The sequence below is a fragment of the Amphiura filiformis genome, chromosome 3 (genome assembly GCF_039555335.1).
Source record: "Amphiura filiformis chromosome 3, Afil_fr2py, whole genome shotgun sequence".
NCBI lineage: Eukaryota > Metazoa > Echinodermata > Ophiuroidea > Amphilepidida > Amphiuridae > Amphiura > Amphiura filiformis.
Window position 1 is genome coordinate 55,808,555 of NC_092630.1, and position 18,726 is coordinate 55,827,280.

An 18,726-nucleotide genomic window follows, 5' to 3' on the forward strand; every position below is an offset into this window, starting at 1 on the left:
AGAAATTCAAAATCCATGTGCTGAAATGAAGTAGTAAACTCTCAAATGTATACCATTAATACGATGATTATATTTAGGAATAAGCAGCTGTTTTGTATTTTGATAGTTGAAAGCATTGATTTTCTCTCGCTTGTTATTTTATATTAAACATTGCGAGGCTTTTAATTGTCACCAGTATGCCAGTTTGTCAGCATCAGTAATGTTCTCAACTCTAATTCTTATTCTTTACAGATTAGACTTCCTGAGAAGAAGAGAGCACACCCAGGGGGACAGGTAAGCATTCATCTTGATACATCTCAATTATTTTCTATTAGAATTCTCAATACAAATTTCTTGCGATGAATCCTGACTAATTCAGGAAGCTTGGGGTATTCAAGCCTGCACTTGGGTTCTCAAACATTATCGCCTGTCGGTACCCAGTTCTTTAACCCTAATATGCTTCTATATACACAGCATGACCTTTAAGTATGTTGGGTACAAAAACTCACACTTTCACAACTTGAGGTCAACTTTTGAGCTATGCTTTGAGTGGAGGTTATTGAACTTTGCCATCAGTGATGAGATGGTTTTTGTCTCATAGTGCCGGTATTGTTGCTCATTACCCGCTGCATCTTACAAGAGGATGGATAATACCATCCTCGAAGATACATCTCAAGGTTAGTTCCTGAATTCATTCAATTCCCAGGTCTCATCATTTATTCTTCACTCCACATATGTTGTAGGCGTACGGAACAAGATAAGTTGAAAATCATTGTAAATTTGTTCATGTAAGTTGCGCAGACTTTCTCTTGCTTCTGCATTGTTCATATCGAGGGACTTGATTCCTTGAAAACGAAAGGATTGAATGTTAAATGCTAACATAACTGTCACAAATCTTTTCTGTATACATTTTCCACTAAAAAGGTGGGATACATGTGATTTTGTTTTATTCAGTATTCACCAAATGAAATGATCTGAAGGTATTGTTATATTTTTGAACTAGTTCAATCAGTCAAAAAAAAAAAAAAAAAAAAATCAATCTGAATTCTGATCAAAATTAAAATGTGTAGTAACTATTCACGAAATCTGTCAGACTGATGGAAGTGTAAAACATTCAAAACTCAAATACGTAATTCATTTTATAAGGTAACAAATCAGAGAAGATAGGCAAAGGGATAAAGAATCTACTGGGATTGAAAGCTCAGGCCACTTTGAAATTTAAATCAGACAAAGCACATAAAGAAGATTCAGAAGAATAGTAAAAGAATAATAAGTACTACAACAATATCAGGAACAGCAGTTTTTCAAAGACCCGGGGAAGATTTAGATTGAGAAAGGGTACTTGGAATGAGTGAGTTGGAAGAACTGTTCCTCTTGTATCCAAAGCATTCAAAAAGAAGCAGAGCAATTGTAACCAGCAAAATTTAGGATGATGTGCATCGTCTATAAGATGGTCGGTCAACACAGGTCATATTGTCACATGGTGTTATGCGCAGTTCGATCATGTTCCAATAGAGATGTCAATTACGCCAGTCAATGAATGGACTGGCATCTAGTCAAAAGAGTATATCTGTCCTGATTTGGAGGATGTATAGAAGTAGTGTGGGTTCACACGTGCTGAAATTAATTGCAAGTGACAGGTGGATCAGTACACCTTACATTGAATGATAATTTCTTGAAATGATGCTTTTTCATGTAGAGTGTGGCTCTTGTAAATATTGTGGAAGAATGTCCCATTGGTTTATTACATCAAATTATCCACATACCATCAAGCTTTGATTTTCAAAGACAGTCCCCATAAAGGTATCAATGTCAAACGAATCAGAATGCCTAATTGACATTGAAATTTGTTACATCTGGCCTGTTAAAATGAGTAGATATCCGAACATCAAGAACCAGCGGTAGTTTCCTGAAAACACTGCGGGACTACCCAGAATCCCATGGTGCAATTAGGGCAATGATTTGGTAAATCTTTTGTGCAACGAGGCGGCCCATACGACGTGTCATAGAAACCTCCTGCCGTCGCCGACTTGTCTCAGCCTCTGTTTATATCTCTAGCATGCAACTTTTTTTTTTAAAGAACTGTCGATTATTTTTATGGTTTGCCGAGTTTTGAAAGAGAATATAGACATGCATGAAATATGAACTCATGTCTTATTATGGGAGTGGTAATTAACATGCTCCTCAGAAAAGAGCATTTACTGCATGCTCTAGCTATCTACAGACATGTTTGAAGGACTGTCAGGAGAGCTTGTAGATGCGCGGAAGGCTTCAATGGTATTTGACTTTTCACACCTGAATACGATTGAATGTTTGATTGAATATGATTGAATGTTAACTACTTGAGAACTTATTTATTGTTTGATTGATTCTAGACATTTGAAAGCAAAACTGAAGTTAACTAAACTAAAATATAAATCGCCAGAATGTAGGATAAATTAAAGTATTCTTTACAATGAGGGGATTGTTTTGATTTAAAAAAAAAATTTAAGAAGCAGTTTGCCCCTTTACCATCTGCTGAATGGCAGAATATCTAACATCAACTTGCCTTGACATAATATAAGTCCAGATTTTATCTTGAATATAGCAAACCCCAACAATGCTGTTATGATGTTCAAAATCCTACGTTCAGAATATTTTATTTCCAGAAAAGATATGAACATGTTCGTCTAATTGGTACTACGTAACCTTGACAAGGAATTGAGTTGATTTTGTCATAATTTGTCATTGTCAATTCAACCATGTTTCCCCATATGAACATTGAACTTGAAATTCAAGGTCATATTTTTTTCTTCATGACATATGATGAACGAATGAGAAATGACGAAGGAACGATGCACACACGTTTTATTACTTCACAGGAAAAGGGCTTTGAAGAAGACAATTTTCACTCTCAAAAGTTATTTATATCCCAGAATAAAATCACATCATATGAAGCTTTGAAGGTGTGATTTACGCTTTAGAAGTAAGCGTATGAAGGATGTTTTACCTACAGGTTTTGTGTTATGTAATATTTTGAAGGAATATTGCAAACACTTGAAGAAAATAATAAATGTGTTTTTCTGTTCTCTGCCAGGAAGTATTTTGTATCCAATTACTTGATTTTAGCAAAAGTATAATCCAGGTGTAATATCATTAATCAAAACTTCCTTCAATATTTCAAAGTATGGGATTTTGACAAAACTACAGCGCAGAAAGTCTTGATTTTTGCAGGGTATGTTAGTTTAATAAAGTACATTACAATCATGTAAAAAACAGAATTTTGAATAAAATTGAGGGCATCCTCCTCAGCAAATGTTACATTATGGCTTTAATGAGCACCGCGATTGAAAAAATAACCTGTACGATGTACAAAAATACAGGTTGCTGCAAATGGTGAAATGTATTAACTTTATTAACATTTTGGAAATATTTTCTTCAAAATCCACCCAATTAAAAGGGTGAAATCTTACAAATTTGAATTCAGGTTAATGGTTACAATGTGACATACAAAATGGATAGTGGGTGGTTGCCAAAATGAAGTTGAATTTCTTCTCAAACTAGAAGGAACAGTCTGCAAATAATACATACAATAATGTGTATGTTATTCTTAGGACTGGTGACGACAACACAGGTTTGTGAAAATGTGGGACATGCTGCAACCTGCAGTCAGTGCATAGTCATGCAGTCATGTACCAAAGAGCTGGTCGTTTGGTTGGTAGGTAGGGTTTCTGGTTGCTAATTGTTGATTAAATATCAGCGTGTGCGTTATCGGTGGTGTCATGTGTCGGGATTGCCGATCAACCGTAAGAACAAAAAATGTGTGGTGTTTGGACAGCGACTTCAGCTATGGTATGTGTACATATAGGTATAGTTCAGATTTTTAAAGCATTTTGTTTGGATTGTGTTATGTATAGGGTGAATAAAAATTCCAAAGATGCCACTTGCCAACTGCTGAACATTTTCTTTGCAAACGGAAAAAAAAGGAAAGAATAAAATTCATCACAGTAATTTATGTCTTGGATGTCTCAACACAGGATACTGTCGGTCATTTGAGATCTTTTGTAGCCGGCATTCAGCAATCGGTGACTTGATCCAACTTGGCATAAAACGGTTACATGACCTTTTGTGAAAGTCACATGACTTTCATTGCATCTATCCTTACATGTAACAAGATTGGATGAAATATTTATAATTATTACAGCTGATTACAATGGAAGAATGAACTCTTTCAGATATTGATATTCTTATGAGTCATGTACGCATGGGCGTCAATCGGGGTGGGGGAATATCCCCCCACCTTTCGGCGAAGTGACCCATGTTTTGTTCTTTTCAGCCACTTTTTGACAATTCAGGCTGACTGCCCCCTCCCCCAACATTTCAAGATGGATTGACGCTAAATGCATGTACGGTAAGGTTTCAAAACCTGTGTACCTGTTTGGGAATGAAATTTTAGTGTACTTTTTTTTTGTAATTCAAAGAGTTGATTCAGAATATGTCTTGGTAAAATCTGAGACGAATATATTCGTCTCGGGTAAAATGAAGAGTGAATTGTAACTAAAGATGATGATGGTGGTGGTGTAGGGAATGGTACATGCGTACGCCAAGTACATCTATATGGTATAATTGAAAACTGAAAGCAATTGAATCAAGTATACCTCAAATTGTGTATGTGTGGTTGTTGGTGATGAAAGTGTATGTATTTTATTTTCTCACAACATTAATTAGTAGATATATACAAGTAACTAAGTAGCAGGCTCCAGGGACGGATTGAGGGAGTTAGCGAACGAGCGAGATAATCATTATCATCATTGTCATCATCTAGTTTGCTGCATATTATGCATGATATGGATGATAAAAATAAGCATATGGAGCTTACAGTTTAAGCAAATTGCAGCATGTGTTTGTCATTGCTAAATGCTCTCAGTCACTGCTAGCTACTGCTAACACCAAAAAATCCCATCAAACAGGAACCGGGACAGGAACTATAATGAAAGTAGGCCCGGGTATTGAAATTCAATATGAATCGGGTTCATTTTACAGGCTATTTTATGTAATGCTCCAAAAGAGTGCAGAGAGGAAAAAAATGAAAATGATCTGATTGTTGATTATTAGCTAGGTGCCTTTGCATCGTCGTCAATCACTGCGCCATCGCTTCTTCAACGAGTCTTCATTGCAAGCTGAGCTTTTTCGTGAATGCATAAATTCCTTCAGAGATGATGAAAATACAAATTGGCTGGAAATTGCCTTGACTATTCAGTGGCTTGCTTTCTCGGTGAATTTTCTCACTAGGGAAATAGGAAATAATATAAAGGGAGATATAAGGCTATAGTGTTGGTAATTGTGAGCAAGAGAAACGGCCCCAGCTTGTGTGTATAGTCAGCCAGCGGGATGGACCTGGGAATATATCTATTAGGGTATTAGTGTATTCTTGTTAAGAAGTAGAAAGGTTTAGATAGCTAAGTACTGTGATATTGTGATTTGGATAAAATGAAGTGTATTAGGTAATGGCAGGTAAAAGATACAGGGTCGTTGGGTGAATTATTCAAGAGTAGTTTACATTACCTACATGTTCGAACAGAATGGATTAGAATGGCAATAATGGAGGAGAATGACTAGGACAGTATGAAAATTGAATACAGGAAAAGTATAAATTTTGCTTTATTTGTTGTTAACATGATAGAGAAGATATCTTACCCTTCCCAGAATACTTTGCAACATGATGCATTACATCAAATGACACTCCTATTAATTTGTACAAGTTCCTGTTGTTTTTGTGTTGAGAATAGACTGGCTAAACATGGGTTGATGGTCAAAAAATAAACATATTTAGCAAGATCTGGATGTGCTCTTCTATTCATTGAGGTACTTTTTGTCACTATCAACCCATGTTACACTTGATAGCAAATCAGTACAGAAAATTAAAATGGGAGAAATGCATTATGTGAAGCACACAATATCTTCTCTGGTTACATGGTTGGTCATATTTCTGTAGAAATAAAATTCGCCAAAAAATGCAGTAACATGGTTTTGGAGGTTGCCAAGTGAATTATGACATCACTTAACTTACCTTGGCTACTGACATCTCCAATTCAAAATGTGCTGTTGTCATTTTCATAACAAGACGTTTTCGGCTTTTGAAAGGATCGTATGAACATTACATGATACCAGGTGAAATCAGATATTCATAGCAAAGATGTGTCACTATGTTTTCATAATTTGATACCAAAGGCATCCCATTACCGAAGTAACAACGGATCAGACAGATAATTCATGACAGAGGTTATACCAATAGCGTGGCAGGAATGGTTGGAACATTTTAAGAATGGTTTGTAGGTTGAAATTAAGGCTGTAAGGTTGCAAGAATATCCATTCCATTGGGATGTTAGGGTGAAAGAATGGCAAGAAAGTTACAAGAATGATTGGAAGGTTACAAAAATGGCTGGAAGATTACAAGAATGGTTACAAGATTACAAGAATGGTTGGAAGGTTACAAGAATAGTTGGAAGGCTACAAGAATGGCTGGAATGTTACAAGAATGGTTTGAAGGTTACAAGAATGTTTGGCAGGTTAAAAAATGGTTGACAGGTTACAAGAATAATGGGAAGGCTTACAAGAATAGTTGGAAAGTTACAAGAATGGTTGGAAGGTGTGCAAGAATAGTTGGAAGGTTTACAAGAATAGTTGGAAGGTTTGCAAGAATAGTTGGAAGGCTACAAGAATAGTTGGAAAGGTTACAAGAATAGTTGAAAGGTTACAAGAATGGTTGGAAGGTTTACAAGAATAGTTGGAAGGTTACAAGAATGGTTGGAAGGTTACAAGAATGGTTGGAAGGTTATAAGAATGGTTGGAAGGTTACAAGAATGGTTGGAAGGTTTGCAAGAATAGTTGGAAGGTTTGCAAGAATAGTTGGAAGGCTACAAGAATAGTTGGAAAGGTTACAAGAATAGTTGAAAGGTTACAAGAATGGTTGGAAGGTTTACAAGAATAGTTGGAAGGTTACAAGAATGGTTGGAAGGTTACAAGAATGGTTGGAAGGTTATAAGAATGGTTGGAAGGTTACAAGAATGGTTGGAAGGTTTGCAAGAATAGTTGGAAGGTTTGCAAGAATAGTTGGAAGGCTACAAGAATAGTTGAAAGGTTACAAGAATAGTTGAAAGGTTACAAGAATGGTTGGAAGGTTTACAAGAATATTTGGAAGGTTACAAGAATGGTTGGAAGGTTGCAAGAATGGTTGGAAGGTTACAAGAATGGTTGGAAGGTTACAAGAATGGTTGGAAGGTTACAAGAATGGTTGGAAGGTTACAAGCATGATTGGGAGGTAACAAGGATCATTGGAAGGTTAAACGAATAGTTAGAAGGTTACAAAAATGGTTGGAATGTTACAAGAATGGTTGAAAGGTTACAAGAATGGTTGAAAGGTTACAAGAATGGTTGGAAGGCTACAAGAATGGTTGGAAGTTTACAAGAATGGTTGGAAGTTTACAAGAATGGTTGAAGAATAGTTGGCTTACAAGAATAGTTAAATCAGTAACCACATAGAAACCTAATCATAATTTCAACATTGTCTGTTTGAAGGTGTTGTGATAAGTGCAGCATATAATAGATGACATAAGTGAGCATGGAGAGTGCAGTGACTCATATATTAGTTTAAAAAATAACGATTCAAGTTCATGGAAAGGTGAAAACAAAGAATGAATATAGCATCTCATGATGTGTATTCTTTTACATGTCAATCGTTTATCTAAGAATTTCTTATATTGTTTCCTTGCTTTTAAATACTTGTTCTATACACATGGTTGCATTTGAAAGCACTAAATATTTGATTCCTGACTATCGGTCCAATGGGGATAGTGCATCATGGTGTCATGCAAGCGGCACTCGAGCAAATCAATCCACATTGACATGCCTTTTCTTATCTTTTTATTATTTTTATACCCGCATGCGAAGCATGAACGGGTATATTGCCATTCTATGGTTTCTTCTCCTTCTTCTCCTTCTCTTCCTCCATCAAACACAACATTCTGTCAAGGCTAGCGCTAAAACTACAAGGGCCACAGGGCCCATATGTGGTACACGTATGGGCCCTACCCCGTAGATTTATCCTTTGCCCATCTTGGCCCCAGAGGTCAAAGGTCACGGGCCCCAGGGGCCCAAATGTAAAAATACAAAGCATGCCGCTTTCTCATCAAATGAAGCAGCCTCAGGGCCCTGAGTTGGTACACTGATAGCCCCAGGGGTACTCTATATATACAAGTATACATGAGCCCCATATGTCATATATTATGGGCCCCAGGGCCCCAAATGTTAAAATAGGGGGTAATAGATTGACAGAGCTACCGCTAAAACTACAAGGGCCCCAGGGCCCATATGTGGTACACTTATGGGCCCTACCCCGTAGATTTATCCTTTGCACATCTTGGCCCCAGAGGTCAAAGGTCACGGGCCCCTGGGGCCCAAATGTAAAAATACAAAGCATGTTGTTTCTCATTAAATGAAGCAGCCTCAGGCCCTGAGTTGGTACACTGATAGAGCCAGGGGTACTCTATATATACAAGTATACATGAGTCCCATATGTCATATATTATGGGCCCCAGGGCCCCAAATGTTAAAAATAAGGGGACAACAGATTGACACGCCTAGCTCTAAAACTACAAGGGCACTAGGGCTCATATGTGGCACATGTATAGGCCCTAAGTTGTAATGTGTCTTCTGCCCATTTTGGCCCCAGATGTTTAAGGCTAGGGGCCCTCAGAGGCCCAAATGTTAAAACAAAGGGCCGGTCGTTTCTCAGCAAATAAAGTAGCTACAGGGTTTAGATTTGGTACACTAATAGGTCTTCAGCATTATATTGTTTTATGTATATATGAACCCCATGTGTCACATAATATGGGCCCCAGGGCCCCAAACGCTAAAACATAGGGCCGGTCATTACTCAGTAAATAAAGCAGCTACAATGTCCAGCTTGAGTCTGCTGATAGCACTTGAGAATTATATTTCAACATATGCACATGAGCCCCATAAGTCAAATATTATGGGCCCAGGCCCCAAATGTTAAAGCAAAGGGCCGGCCATTTTTCACCAGAGCTCAAAGTTTGTACACAGACTGCACCTGAGAATTATATTGTTATATGTACATATGAGCCCCATATGTCACATAATATGGGCCCAGGGCCCCAAGCGCTAAAACATAGGGCCAGCCGTTACTCAGTAAATAAAGCAGCTACAGTGCCCAGCTTAAGTCTACTGATAGCACTTGAGAATTATACTTCAACATGTGTACATGAGCCTCATAAATCAAATATGTTGGGCCAGGGCCCCAAATGTTAAAAAGGGCTGTCCTTTTATCATCAAATAAAGCAACTTCAGGGCTCGGAGTTTGTACACAGATTGCACCTCACGAATTATATTGTTAATAACACCCACCCCATCCCATTCACAGACAATTGCGTAATTATAATAATATAGATGACAGAAACTTTAAGGCTGTTCCAGTTAAATTACATACCCATTGGCTGTTCTATTTAATTTACATACTCCCTCTGAAATGGCTGTTCCATTTAATTTACATACTCCCCTAGAATAGAATAGCTTTCCCTAATCAAATTGCATATTGTGAATTTCAATAGCGTATTAGGCCTATAATAATTATAGATGATGATAATTGAAAATACCATGTGTGAAGCGTTAAGGCTGTTCCATTCAAATTACATACCTTTGGCTGTTCCATTTAATTTACACACTCCCTCTGAAATGATCCCAAAAAAAGCTGTTCCATTTAATTTACATACTCCCTCTGAAATGGCTGTTCCATTTAATTTACATACTCTCTCTGGAATAGCTTTCCCCTAATCAAATTGCACATTGTGAATTTCAATCTATCAAATTGCATAGCTTCACTGTGAATTAGAGAGACTGACAACAGCAACCTAAGTCCTCAGCAAATAAGGACTGTAAGTTTGTGTAAACCGATAACATGCGGGTATAGCCGTATTTGTGTACAAATATATAGCCTTCTAGTATCATATTCTCCTCAAATTGCATTCTGCCAATGCCGATATGATGAAAACAAGTTGAAAAGACTACCAACATGCATGCAGTAAAATACTTGTACTTGAATCAGAGGCTGTAAGGTTGCACGAATGGGTGCAAGTTTGTAAGAAAGATTGAAAGGTAGCAAGAATGGTTGGAAGGTTAGTGGTTAGAAGGTTACAAAAATGATTGGAAGGTTGCAAGAATAATTGGAAGGTTTACAAAAATGATCAGAAGGTTGCAAGAATGGTTGGAAGGATACAAGAATAGCTGGAAGGTTGCAAGAATGGCTGGAAGGGAATAATTGGAAGGTTTACAAAAATGATCAGAAGGTTGCAAGAATGGTTGGAAGGATACAAGAATAGCTGGAAGGTTGCAAGAATGGCTGGAAGGATACAAGAATGGCTGGACGGATACAAGAATGGTTGGAAGGTTACAAGAATGGTTGGAAGGTTACAAGAATGGTTGGAAGGTTACAAGAATGGTTGGAAGGTTACAAGAATGGTTGGCAGGTTACAAGAATGGTTGGAATTGGCAGGTTACAAAAATGGCTGGAAGGTTACAAAAATGGGTGGAAGGTTACAAATATGGGTGGAAGGTTACAAAAATGGCTGGAAGGTTATAAGAATGGTTGGAAGGTTACAAGAATGGTTGGAAGGTTACAAGAATGATTGGTTGGCAGGTTACAAGAATTGTTGGATGGTTACAAGAATGGTTGGCAAGTTACAATAATGGCTGGAAGGTTACAAAAATGGATGGAAGGTTACAAGAATGGTTGGAAGGTTACAAGAATGGTTGGAAGGTTAAAGAATGGTTGGAAGGTTACAAGAATCGTTGGAAGGTTTTCAAGAATCGTTGGAAGGCTACAAGAATGGTTGTGATGTTACAAGGTCGGTTGGGAGGTTACAAGAATGGTTGGAATGTTACAAGAATGGTTGGAATGTTACAAGAATGGTTGGAAGGTTACAAGAATGGTTGGCAGGTTACAAGAATTGTTGGATGGTTACAAGAATGGTTGGCAGGTTACAATAATGGCTGGAAGGTTACAAAAATGGATGGAAGGTTACAAGAATGGTTGGAAGGTTACAAGAATGGTTGGAAGGTTAAAGAATGGTTGGAAGGTTACAAGAATCGCTGGAAGGTTTTCAAGAATCGTTGGAAGGCTACAAGAATGGTTGTGATGTTACAAGGTCGGTTGGGAGGTTACAAGAATGGTTGGAATGTTACAAGAATGGTTGGAATGTTACAAGAATGGTAGGAAGGTTACAAGAATGGTTGGAAGGTTAAAATAATTGTTGGAAGGTTACAGGAAGAGTGGAAAGGTTACAAGAAGTTGAAATATATCTGTATGGAAATGATATACAGAAACAGCAGCAGAACTTAAATAAAGAAATGGTTACAAAATATTAAATCAGTAACCACATAGAAACCTAAACATAATTTCAATATTGTCTGTTTGAAGGTGCTGTGATAAGTGCAGCATAATAGAATACATAAGTGAGTAATGAGCATAGAGAGTGAAGTGACTCATGTATTAGTTTAAAAAATAACGATTCAAGTTCATGGAAAGGTGAAAACAAAGAATGAATATAGCATCTCATGATGTGTATTCTTTTACATGTCAATTGGTTATATAAGAATTTCTTATATTGTTTCCTTGCTTTTAAATACTTGTTCTATACACATGGTTGCATTTGAAAGCACTAAATATTTGATTCCTGACTATCGGTCCAATGGGGATAGTGCATCATGGTGTCATGCAAGCGGCACTCGAGCAAATCAATCCACATTGACATGCCTTTTCTTATCTTTTTATTATTTTACCATATTCTCCTCAAATTGCATTCCGCCAATGCCGATATTATGAAAACAAGTTGAAAAGACTACCAACATGCATGCAGTAAAATACTTGTACTTGAATCAGAGGCTGTAAGGTTGCACGAATGGGTGCAAGTTTGTAAGAAAGATTGAAAGGTAGCAAGAATGGTTGGAAGGTTAGTGGTTAGAAGGTTACAAAAATGATTGGAAGGTTGCAAGAATAATTGGAAGGTTTACAAGAATGATCAGAAGGTTGCAAGAATGGCTGGAAGGATACATGAATAGCTGGAAGGTTGCAAGAATGGCTGGAAGGATACAAGAATGGCTGGAAGGATACAAGAATGGTTGGAAGGTTACAAGAATGGTTGGAAGGTTACAAGAATGATTGGCAGGTTACAAGAATGGTTGGCAGGTTACAAAAATGGGTGGAAGGTTACAAAAATGGGTGGAAGGTTACAAAAATGGCTGGAAGGTTACAAAAATGGCTGGAAGGTTATAAGAATGGTTGGAAGGTTACAAGAATGGTTGGAAGGTTACAAGAATGGTTGGCAGGTTACAAGAATTGTTGGATGGTTACAAGAATGGTTGGCAGGTTACAATAATGGCTGGAAGGTTACAAAAATGGCTGGAAGGTTACAAGAATGGTTGGAAGGTTACAAGAATGGTTGGAAGGTTAAAGAATGGTTGGAAGGTTACAAGAATCGTTGGAAGGTTTTCAAGAATCGTTGGAAGGCTACAAGAATGGTTGTGATGTTACAAGGTCGGTTGGGAGGTTACAAGAATGGTTGGAATGTTACAAGAATGGTTGGAATGTTACAAGAATGGTTGGAAGGTTACAAGAATGGTTGGCAGGTTACAAGAATTGTTGGATGGTTACAAGAATGGTTGGCAGGTTACAATAATGGCTGGAAGGTTACAAAAATGGATGGAAGGTTACAAGAATGGTTGGAAGGTTACAAGAATGGTTGGAAGGTTAAAGAATGGTTGGAAGGTTACAAGAATCGTTGGAAGGTTTTCAAGAATCGTTGGAAGGCTACAAGAATGGTTGTGATGTTACAAGGTCGGTTGGGAGGTTACAAGAATGGTTGGAATGTTACAAGAATGGTTGGAATGTTACAAGAATGGTAGGAAGGTTACAAGAATGGTTGGAAGGTTAAAATAATTGTTGGAAGGTTACAGGAAGAGTGGGAAGGTTACAAGAAGTTGAAATATATCTGTATGGAAATGATATACAGAAACAGCAGCAGAACTTAAATAAAGAAATGGTTACAAAATATTTTAATATTTTAAAAATCAGTAACCACATAGAAACCTAAACATAATTTCAATATTGTCTGTTTGAAGGTGCTGTGATAAGTGCAGCATAATAGAATACATAAGTGAACAATGAGCATCGAGAGTGAAGTGACTCATATATTAGTTTAAAAAATAACGATTCAAGTTAATGGAAAGGTGAAAACAAAGAATGAATATAGCATCTCATGATGTGTATTCTTTTACATGTCAATTGGTTATATAAGAATTTCTTATATTGTTTCCTTGCTTTTAAATACTTGTTCTATACACATGGTTGCATTTGAAAGCACTAAATATTTGATTCCTGACTATCGGTCCAATGGGGATAGTGCATCATGGTGTCATGCAAGCGGCACTCGAGCAAATCAATCCACATTGACATGCCTTTTCTTATCTTTTTATTATTTTATCATATTCTCCTCAAATTGCATTCCGCCAATGCGATATGATGAAAACAAGTTGAAAAGACTACCGACAGTCCGACATACATGCAGTAAAATACTTGTACGATTCAAGCGTTAAAAAGGTCATTGACCATTTGTAATCACTATACAATATGTTTCATGTGAAGTGCATAGACTCAGTACACGGTCGATCTTACCGCTTCCGATGTTGATTAAGATACTTCTTGCATCGATCCCGAGATGCGGAAAAACCAATAGTCATTTTGTCCCACATAAATGAATAAATAACAAAAACCCCGATCCCCTGAGTGGACTCACCCATCCGGTGACGTCACACACGATAATCATCCCTTATCCTCCTTGGTTTCTAGATGAGATAGACGTGTGGATTTTTCTTTACCAACGCTAAGTATCATTACTGAACCAAAGGACGAGATATACAGTTTGTTTGTTACACCTGAGGTAAAAACCAACCAGTATAGTACGCTAGGGAGATAGTTTTGACGACATTTTTCGGCTAGAAAAGTGACAAAAACGATCCAAAAACTTAGCTTGTATGAGTGTTTCCGTCAGATACGGCACACGTTTTCAAAATGGCCGCCCTTAGGACGCCATTTTATTTTTTTGTTCTCACGTAAAACAACTATAGCAGACTAGTAAGTTACAATAGATGTTTGTACAGTACTGTGTATACATGTATGGTGAGTGATTATCGCTATGTTTATGGTGTGCTCTATCGTTATATCTTTCAGTACGCGTCTGATGACGAGTTACTGCTAAGAGTTCGGTGGGTTTCGAAGGACCAGCCTGACAAATCTATAGCAAAAGGTTTTCAGTTTTTCATCCCTTTGTACATATATTTTTATATCATACCACTACATCAGCGACAGCCACTGTGCGTGTGGGTCTGTTTATTGGGCTTGAGCTTGTGTTCGGGGGTAGTGCTATCGCTCCCGATTACTACAATGTCCAGGCCTTGTCAATCATGCCCTTCCCTTGTGGCAGAGTGGGACCCGCATCCACTCTGCTACACCCACAGGGATTGCTCTAAATCAAATAAGTGTGCTTCTTTTGCATAGGCTTATCGGACATTCACTTCGAGGATTTAGAAAGTAGCGCTCGTTTGGGTCTTCGACACAGACAGAAAACGAAGACCAAGAAACAGAAGCCTACAGGTAAGATTGATATGGTAGGTACTAGCGCGGCCGGCAAGGGCCACGCTAAGGTAACCTCTGGGGCTCCGGTCCCGGCAAGCAGGCGGACCCTCCGGGACTGCTAGCGAGCCCGAAGGCCTAGCAGCCAGCGAAAGCACTGACATAACGTCTAAGCTAGTAGCAGGCAGCAGGGCGGTACTTGCCCTAACAGGCGAGTACCAGTCTACCAGTGAGATCTCTAGCGAGTTTCTTGCAGGTGGACACCCGTCTATTGCTGGCTGAACGAGCGGGTCTAGCACCCGCGAAGTAGCCGGCGACGGACAGTATGCCAAGGGTACCCGGCTTGCCTGGGTTGAATCTAGCATACAGCGTGCGAACGGACCTCCGGGCTTGCCTCGGCCGGTCTGGAGCACGCAGCGTGCCAGTGGAACCCCGGGCTGGCCTGGGTTGATCCGCGGCACGCAGCACGCTTTTCGTTCCCCGCAAGGGTCGAATGAAAACGCATGGGTTTAGCAGAGACGATACCGGGCTAACGCTTGGTGTAGTCTTAGCAGAACCAACTGGGGTTGTCACACGGCAGCGTTCCATGGCGGGACCGCCGAGTGATGCCCTGGGCCTTGGAATGGCTGCCGGCTGTCCTCCGGGACTGGCTAGCGGCTATACCGGGTTGGGCTCGCAGTCTCTCACGGGACAGCGACCCAAGTAAACGGTGGCAGCTACCGAGACGAGCTACGGCTCGACTTCAGTGGTAGCCACTATGCACGCGCCCATAGCTGCCGTGAGTGGTCCGCCACACACAGCGACCTTTGGGCGAGGCTCAAGAGGTTAGGGTAGGTAGTTTGAACAGCCTGGCTGATCAACAACCCACTTATGTCCTCGAGAGCCAGCAGAGCGTGGGTGATCCATTACAGTCAATGGGTCGATTACCCTCTTATGATCGATCACTATCTATTCAGCGGAGCATGGCTCCATTGATTGATACTGCCTATTCAGGTAGCGAGGTGATTGATCGGGGGTATACACGCTCAGCTACCCGTGATACTAGGCAAGCTCCTTCTAGCCAAGGGACAGCCAGTATAGCGTGGTACTCATACACACGGCTTGATCCTCTAGCGGGGAACGCTGTGAGGCATGGGTACAGTGGTACGCAGCCGGGAGCCCTACCGGGCACCTACGCTACAACCACGCAGGTACCGCAGTACTCGTCCTGGTTGCCACAGCCTCTGTGGCAACAGGGGGGTGGAGGCGGTGCTGGTACTGCCGTTCCATGGGGTTTCCCTGGTGGCGGATCCTTTCAGGGTCAGCTACCGACAGGGTATGCCCCGTGGTATCCGCCGCAGGGTGGTTTCTTCCACGGTCTCAGCACCGTGGCAAGTGCCGCCAGCGATGGGCAAGCAGTACCACCAGCTGTTACCCAGGCTGGGCGGCGAGTGGCTAACCCTGATACAGCTCAGGGTAGGCCGCACGCTGCTATGGCTAGGGCGACAGCAGGGAGAGCGTGCGGAGCCCGGGTGCTATGGCTAGCATCTCGGGGTCTGGCGGGAGTACTCCCTCTTCTGCTGGTGTTCAGTTGGCTAGCCACACGGTGGCGACACCTCCCTGTCCACCTTCAGATGCCCGTCGTCAGATCTCTTCCTCATCAGAGAGTGAGTCAGAGTCTGAAGGCGAGGAAAGGAGTCGGAAGATGAAACCAGTAGCGACTCACAGTCTGATGAGGCTGTGCAGGTAGCTTCAGGTATCCTTCCCCCGCTTCCCCGTGAGGAACTCGCTAGCAATGGTCTGCCTGCGGACACCGCTGAGGTGATGAGCCGTGTGGCCCAAGGTTTGGGCCTGGCTTTCTCTCAGGAGGAGTCCATTCAGGAGGACCAGGGCATCTTTTCAGTAGGATGCCCAGCTAGCGCGTCCCACACAAGGGTCGCCCGCACTTGCATTCCCGGCGGACCTCAAGGGTAGGTTTCGTGGGCTGTCAGGCTCGCTGGAGCTTCGACGCCGGCGTGCTTGCACGCTTCCACTGCGTGTTTCGCAGGAGGACTACTGAAACCTACCTCAGGGTCCCTGACATGGATCCAGACGCGTTGCTTAGCGCCTGCCGCTAGCGCCAAGGCGCGCGGGTCGTTCTCCCCAGTGGGAGGAGGAGCTAAAGCTCATCGATAAGCGAGCTCGCCGCTTATCAGAGTCTCTAGCGCCGCTACCACGCTTGCCGAGCACCTCGGTAGGAAGGTAGCGAATCGACCACGGGCAACGTCCGAACTCTTCCGCGAGGTTAATCTGTTAGCGGTGCTAACAGCTAACCTCAACGAGAGTTCTATGGGCCTAGCCCATAGGATGTCATCTCGCCGCCGGGAGAATGCCTGTCTGTCCCTCCAGTCAACTTATGGCTCCGACTTTGCTGAAGCAATGAAGAAGTCAGACTCGGTGGGACAGGGCTACTTTTGGACAGGCCTTTTGCGCTACGGTAGAGGACCGGGCAAAGAAGGCCACCAATGAGAGCACTCTGAAGAAGTCAGAGGCTGCCCTGACCAAGGGGAAGGGCGGTAAGGCGAAGAAGAAGCACAAGAAGAAAAAGTCTTCTAAGCGCTTCTTCAGCGCCAGCTCCGCTTCAGCAGGACGCCGCACCACAGACTACACCCGAGCCGAGGCTACTCCAGCACCTCCCAAAAAACTGGGAAGCGCAAGAGTAGTGCTGGATCAGATGGCAAGCCCCCCCAAGAAGAGCCGTTCTTCTAAGGGTGGCAAACCAGATCGGTCCTGAGGGCACGGCGGTCGACAGTCCATGCCGGCAGGTTTGACTTCCACAGGGATTCCCCTGTGGGCGTCCGCTGTGCATTACGCCCAGAGATGGCATGCCATCTCACCGGGCGCCTGGGTATTGTCAGTGGTCAGTGGGGTTACAGGCTGGAATTTACCAGCCACCCTCGTGGCGCCTGCACGATTCAGAGGTCCACGGTAGTGCCGCCAGACGGCCCCCAGCGTCGGGCACTACTGTCAGAGGTCACTCAGCTTCTCACGAAGCAAGCGATTGTCCCGGTCTACCCCCCTTTCACCAAGGGGTTTTGGAGCACTTTTTTTCTGGCTCCAAAGAAGACCGGCGACTGGAGGCCCATTCTGAACCTCAAGCCGTTGAACGAGTTCATCAGGCCCAAGAGGTTCAGAATGGAGACTCTCGCTTCGGTGCTAGCCTGCCCCATCAAGGGTATGTGGGCGGCATCGCTAGATCTCTCGGACGATATCTGCATGTTCCGATCGCACCTCAAGATCAGAAATTTCTACGCTTCAAGGTACAGGGTCAAACTTACCAGTTTCGATGCCTGCCATTCGGCTTGTCCACCTCCCCCAGAGTGTTTACACTCCTGGTCAGGGCGGTGGCAGCGTACCTGAAGCGCAGGGGAGTCAACATGTGTTGCTACCTGGACGATTGGTTCATTTACGGACGCACCCCGCTGGAGACACAGTGTCTCGTGGAGTTAGTAGTCCGTGCGGTGCGGGACCTGGGATTTCTGATCAACGCCAAGAAATCCAATTTGGTCCCGGCGCGAGACACCACTATTCTTAGGGGCCCAGATCAACCTCAAGGAGGGGATCATGGCGCCCTCACCCGAGAGGGTGACGAACATGGCGAGGTGTGCCCGACTCTTGGCCGAGTCAGAGGGAGCACCCGCTGTGGCATGGATGAAGGTTTTGGGCCTTATGGCCAGTATGGTAGACCTCGCACCGCACTGCCGCTTTCACATGAGGCCTATACAACTACACCTTCTAGCCTTTTACAGGCCAAGTCGTCACCCAATATCCCTCGCGGTTCCGATGTCGGAGATCGCGAGAGGAACTCTGGTGGTGGACCCATCAGCCCAATTTGACTCAAGGTGTCAGGTTTCCTGCACCAGCGGTCAAAGGCCACGTAGTGACGACCGGCGCGTCAAAGCTGGGCTGGGGGCCACATCCACGGGACTCAGTCTCGGCCTATGGTCGGCCACGGAGACGGAGTTCCATATCAACCTTCTCGAACTTTGGGCAGTGGAGAGAACTCTCCAGCATTTCGAGAAGGTGATCGTGGGATCTCATATCGT

At 42.2% G+C, this 18,726-nt stretch overlaps 1 protein-coding gene across 1 annotated transcript in view; it reads left to right on the top strand.

Moving 5' to 3' along the window:
• The window catches only part of LOC140148784 (uncharacterized), a 190,671-nt gene that overhangs the window by 44,206 nt on the left and 127,739 nt on the right, over nucleotides 1-18,726 (top strand). Inside the window, exon 2 of the mRNA XM_072170852.1 lies at nucleotides 232-273. Within this exon, the coding sequence (XP_072026953.1) occupies nucleotides 232-273 (42 nt within the window). The remainder of the gene's footprint in view (nucleotides 1-231; nucleotides 274-18,726) is intronic.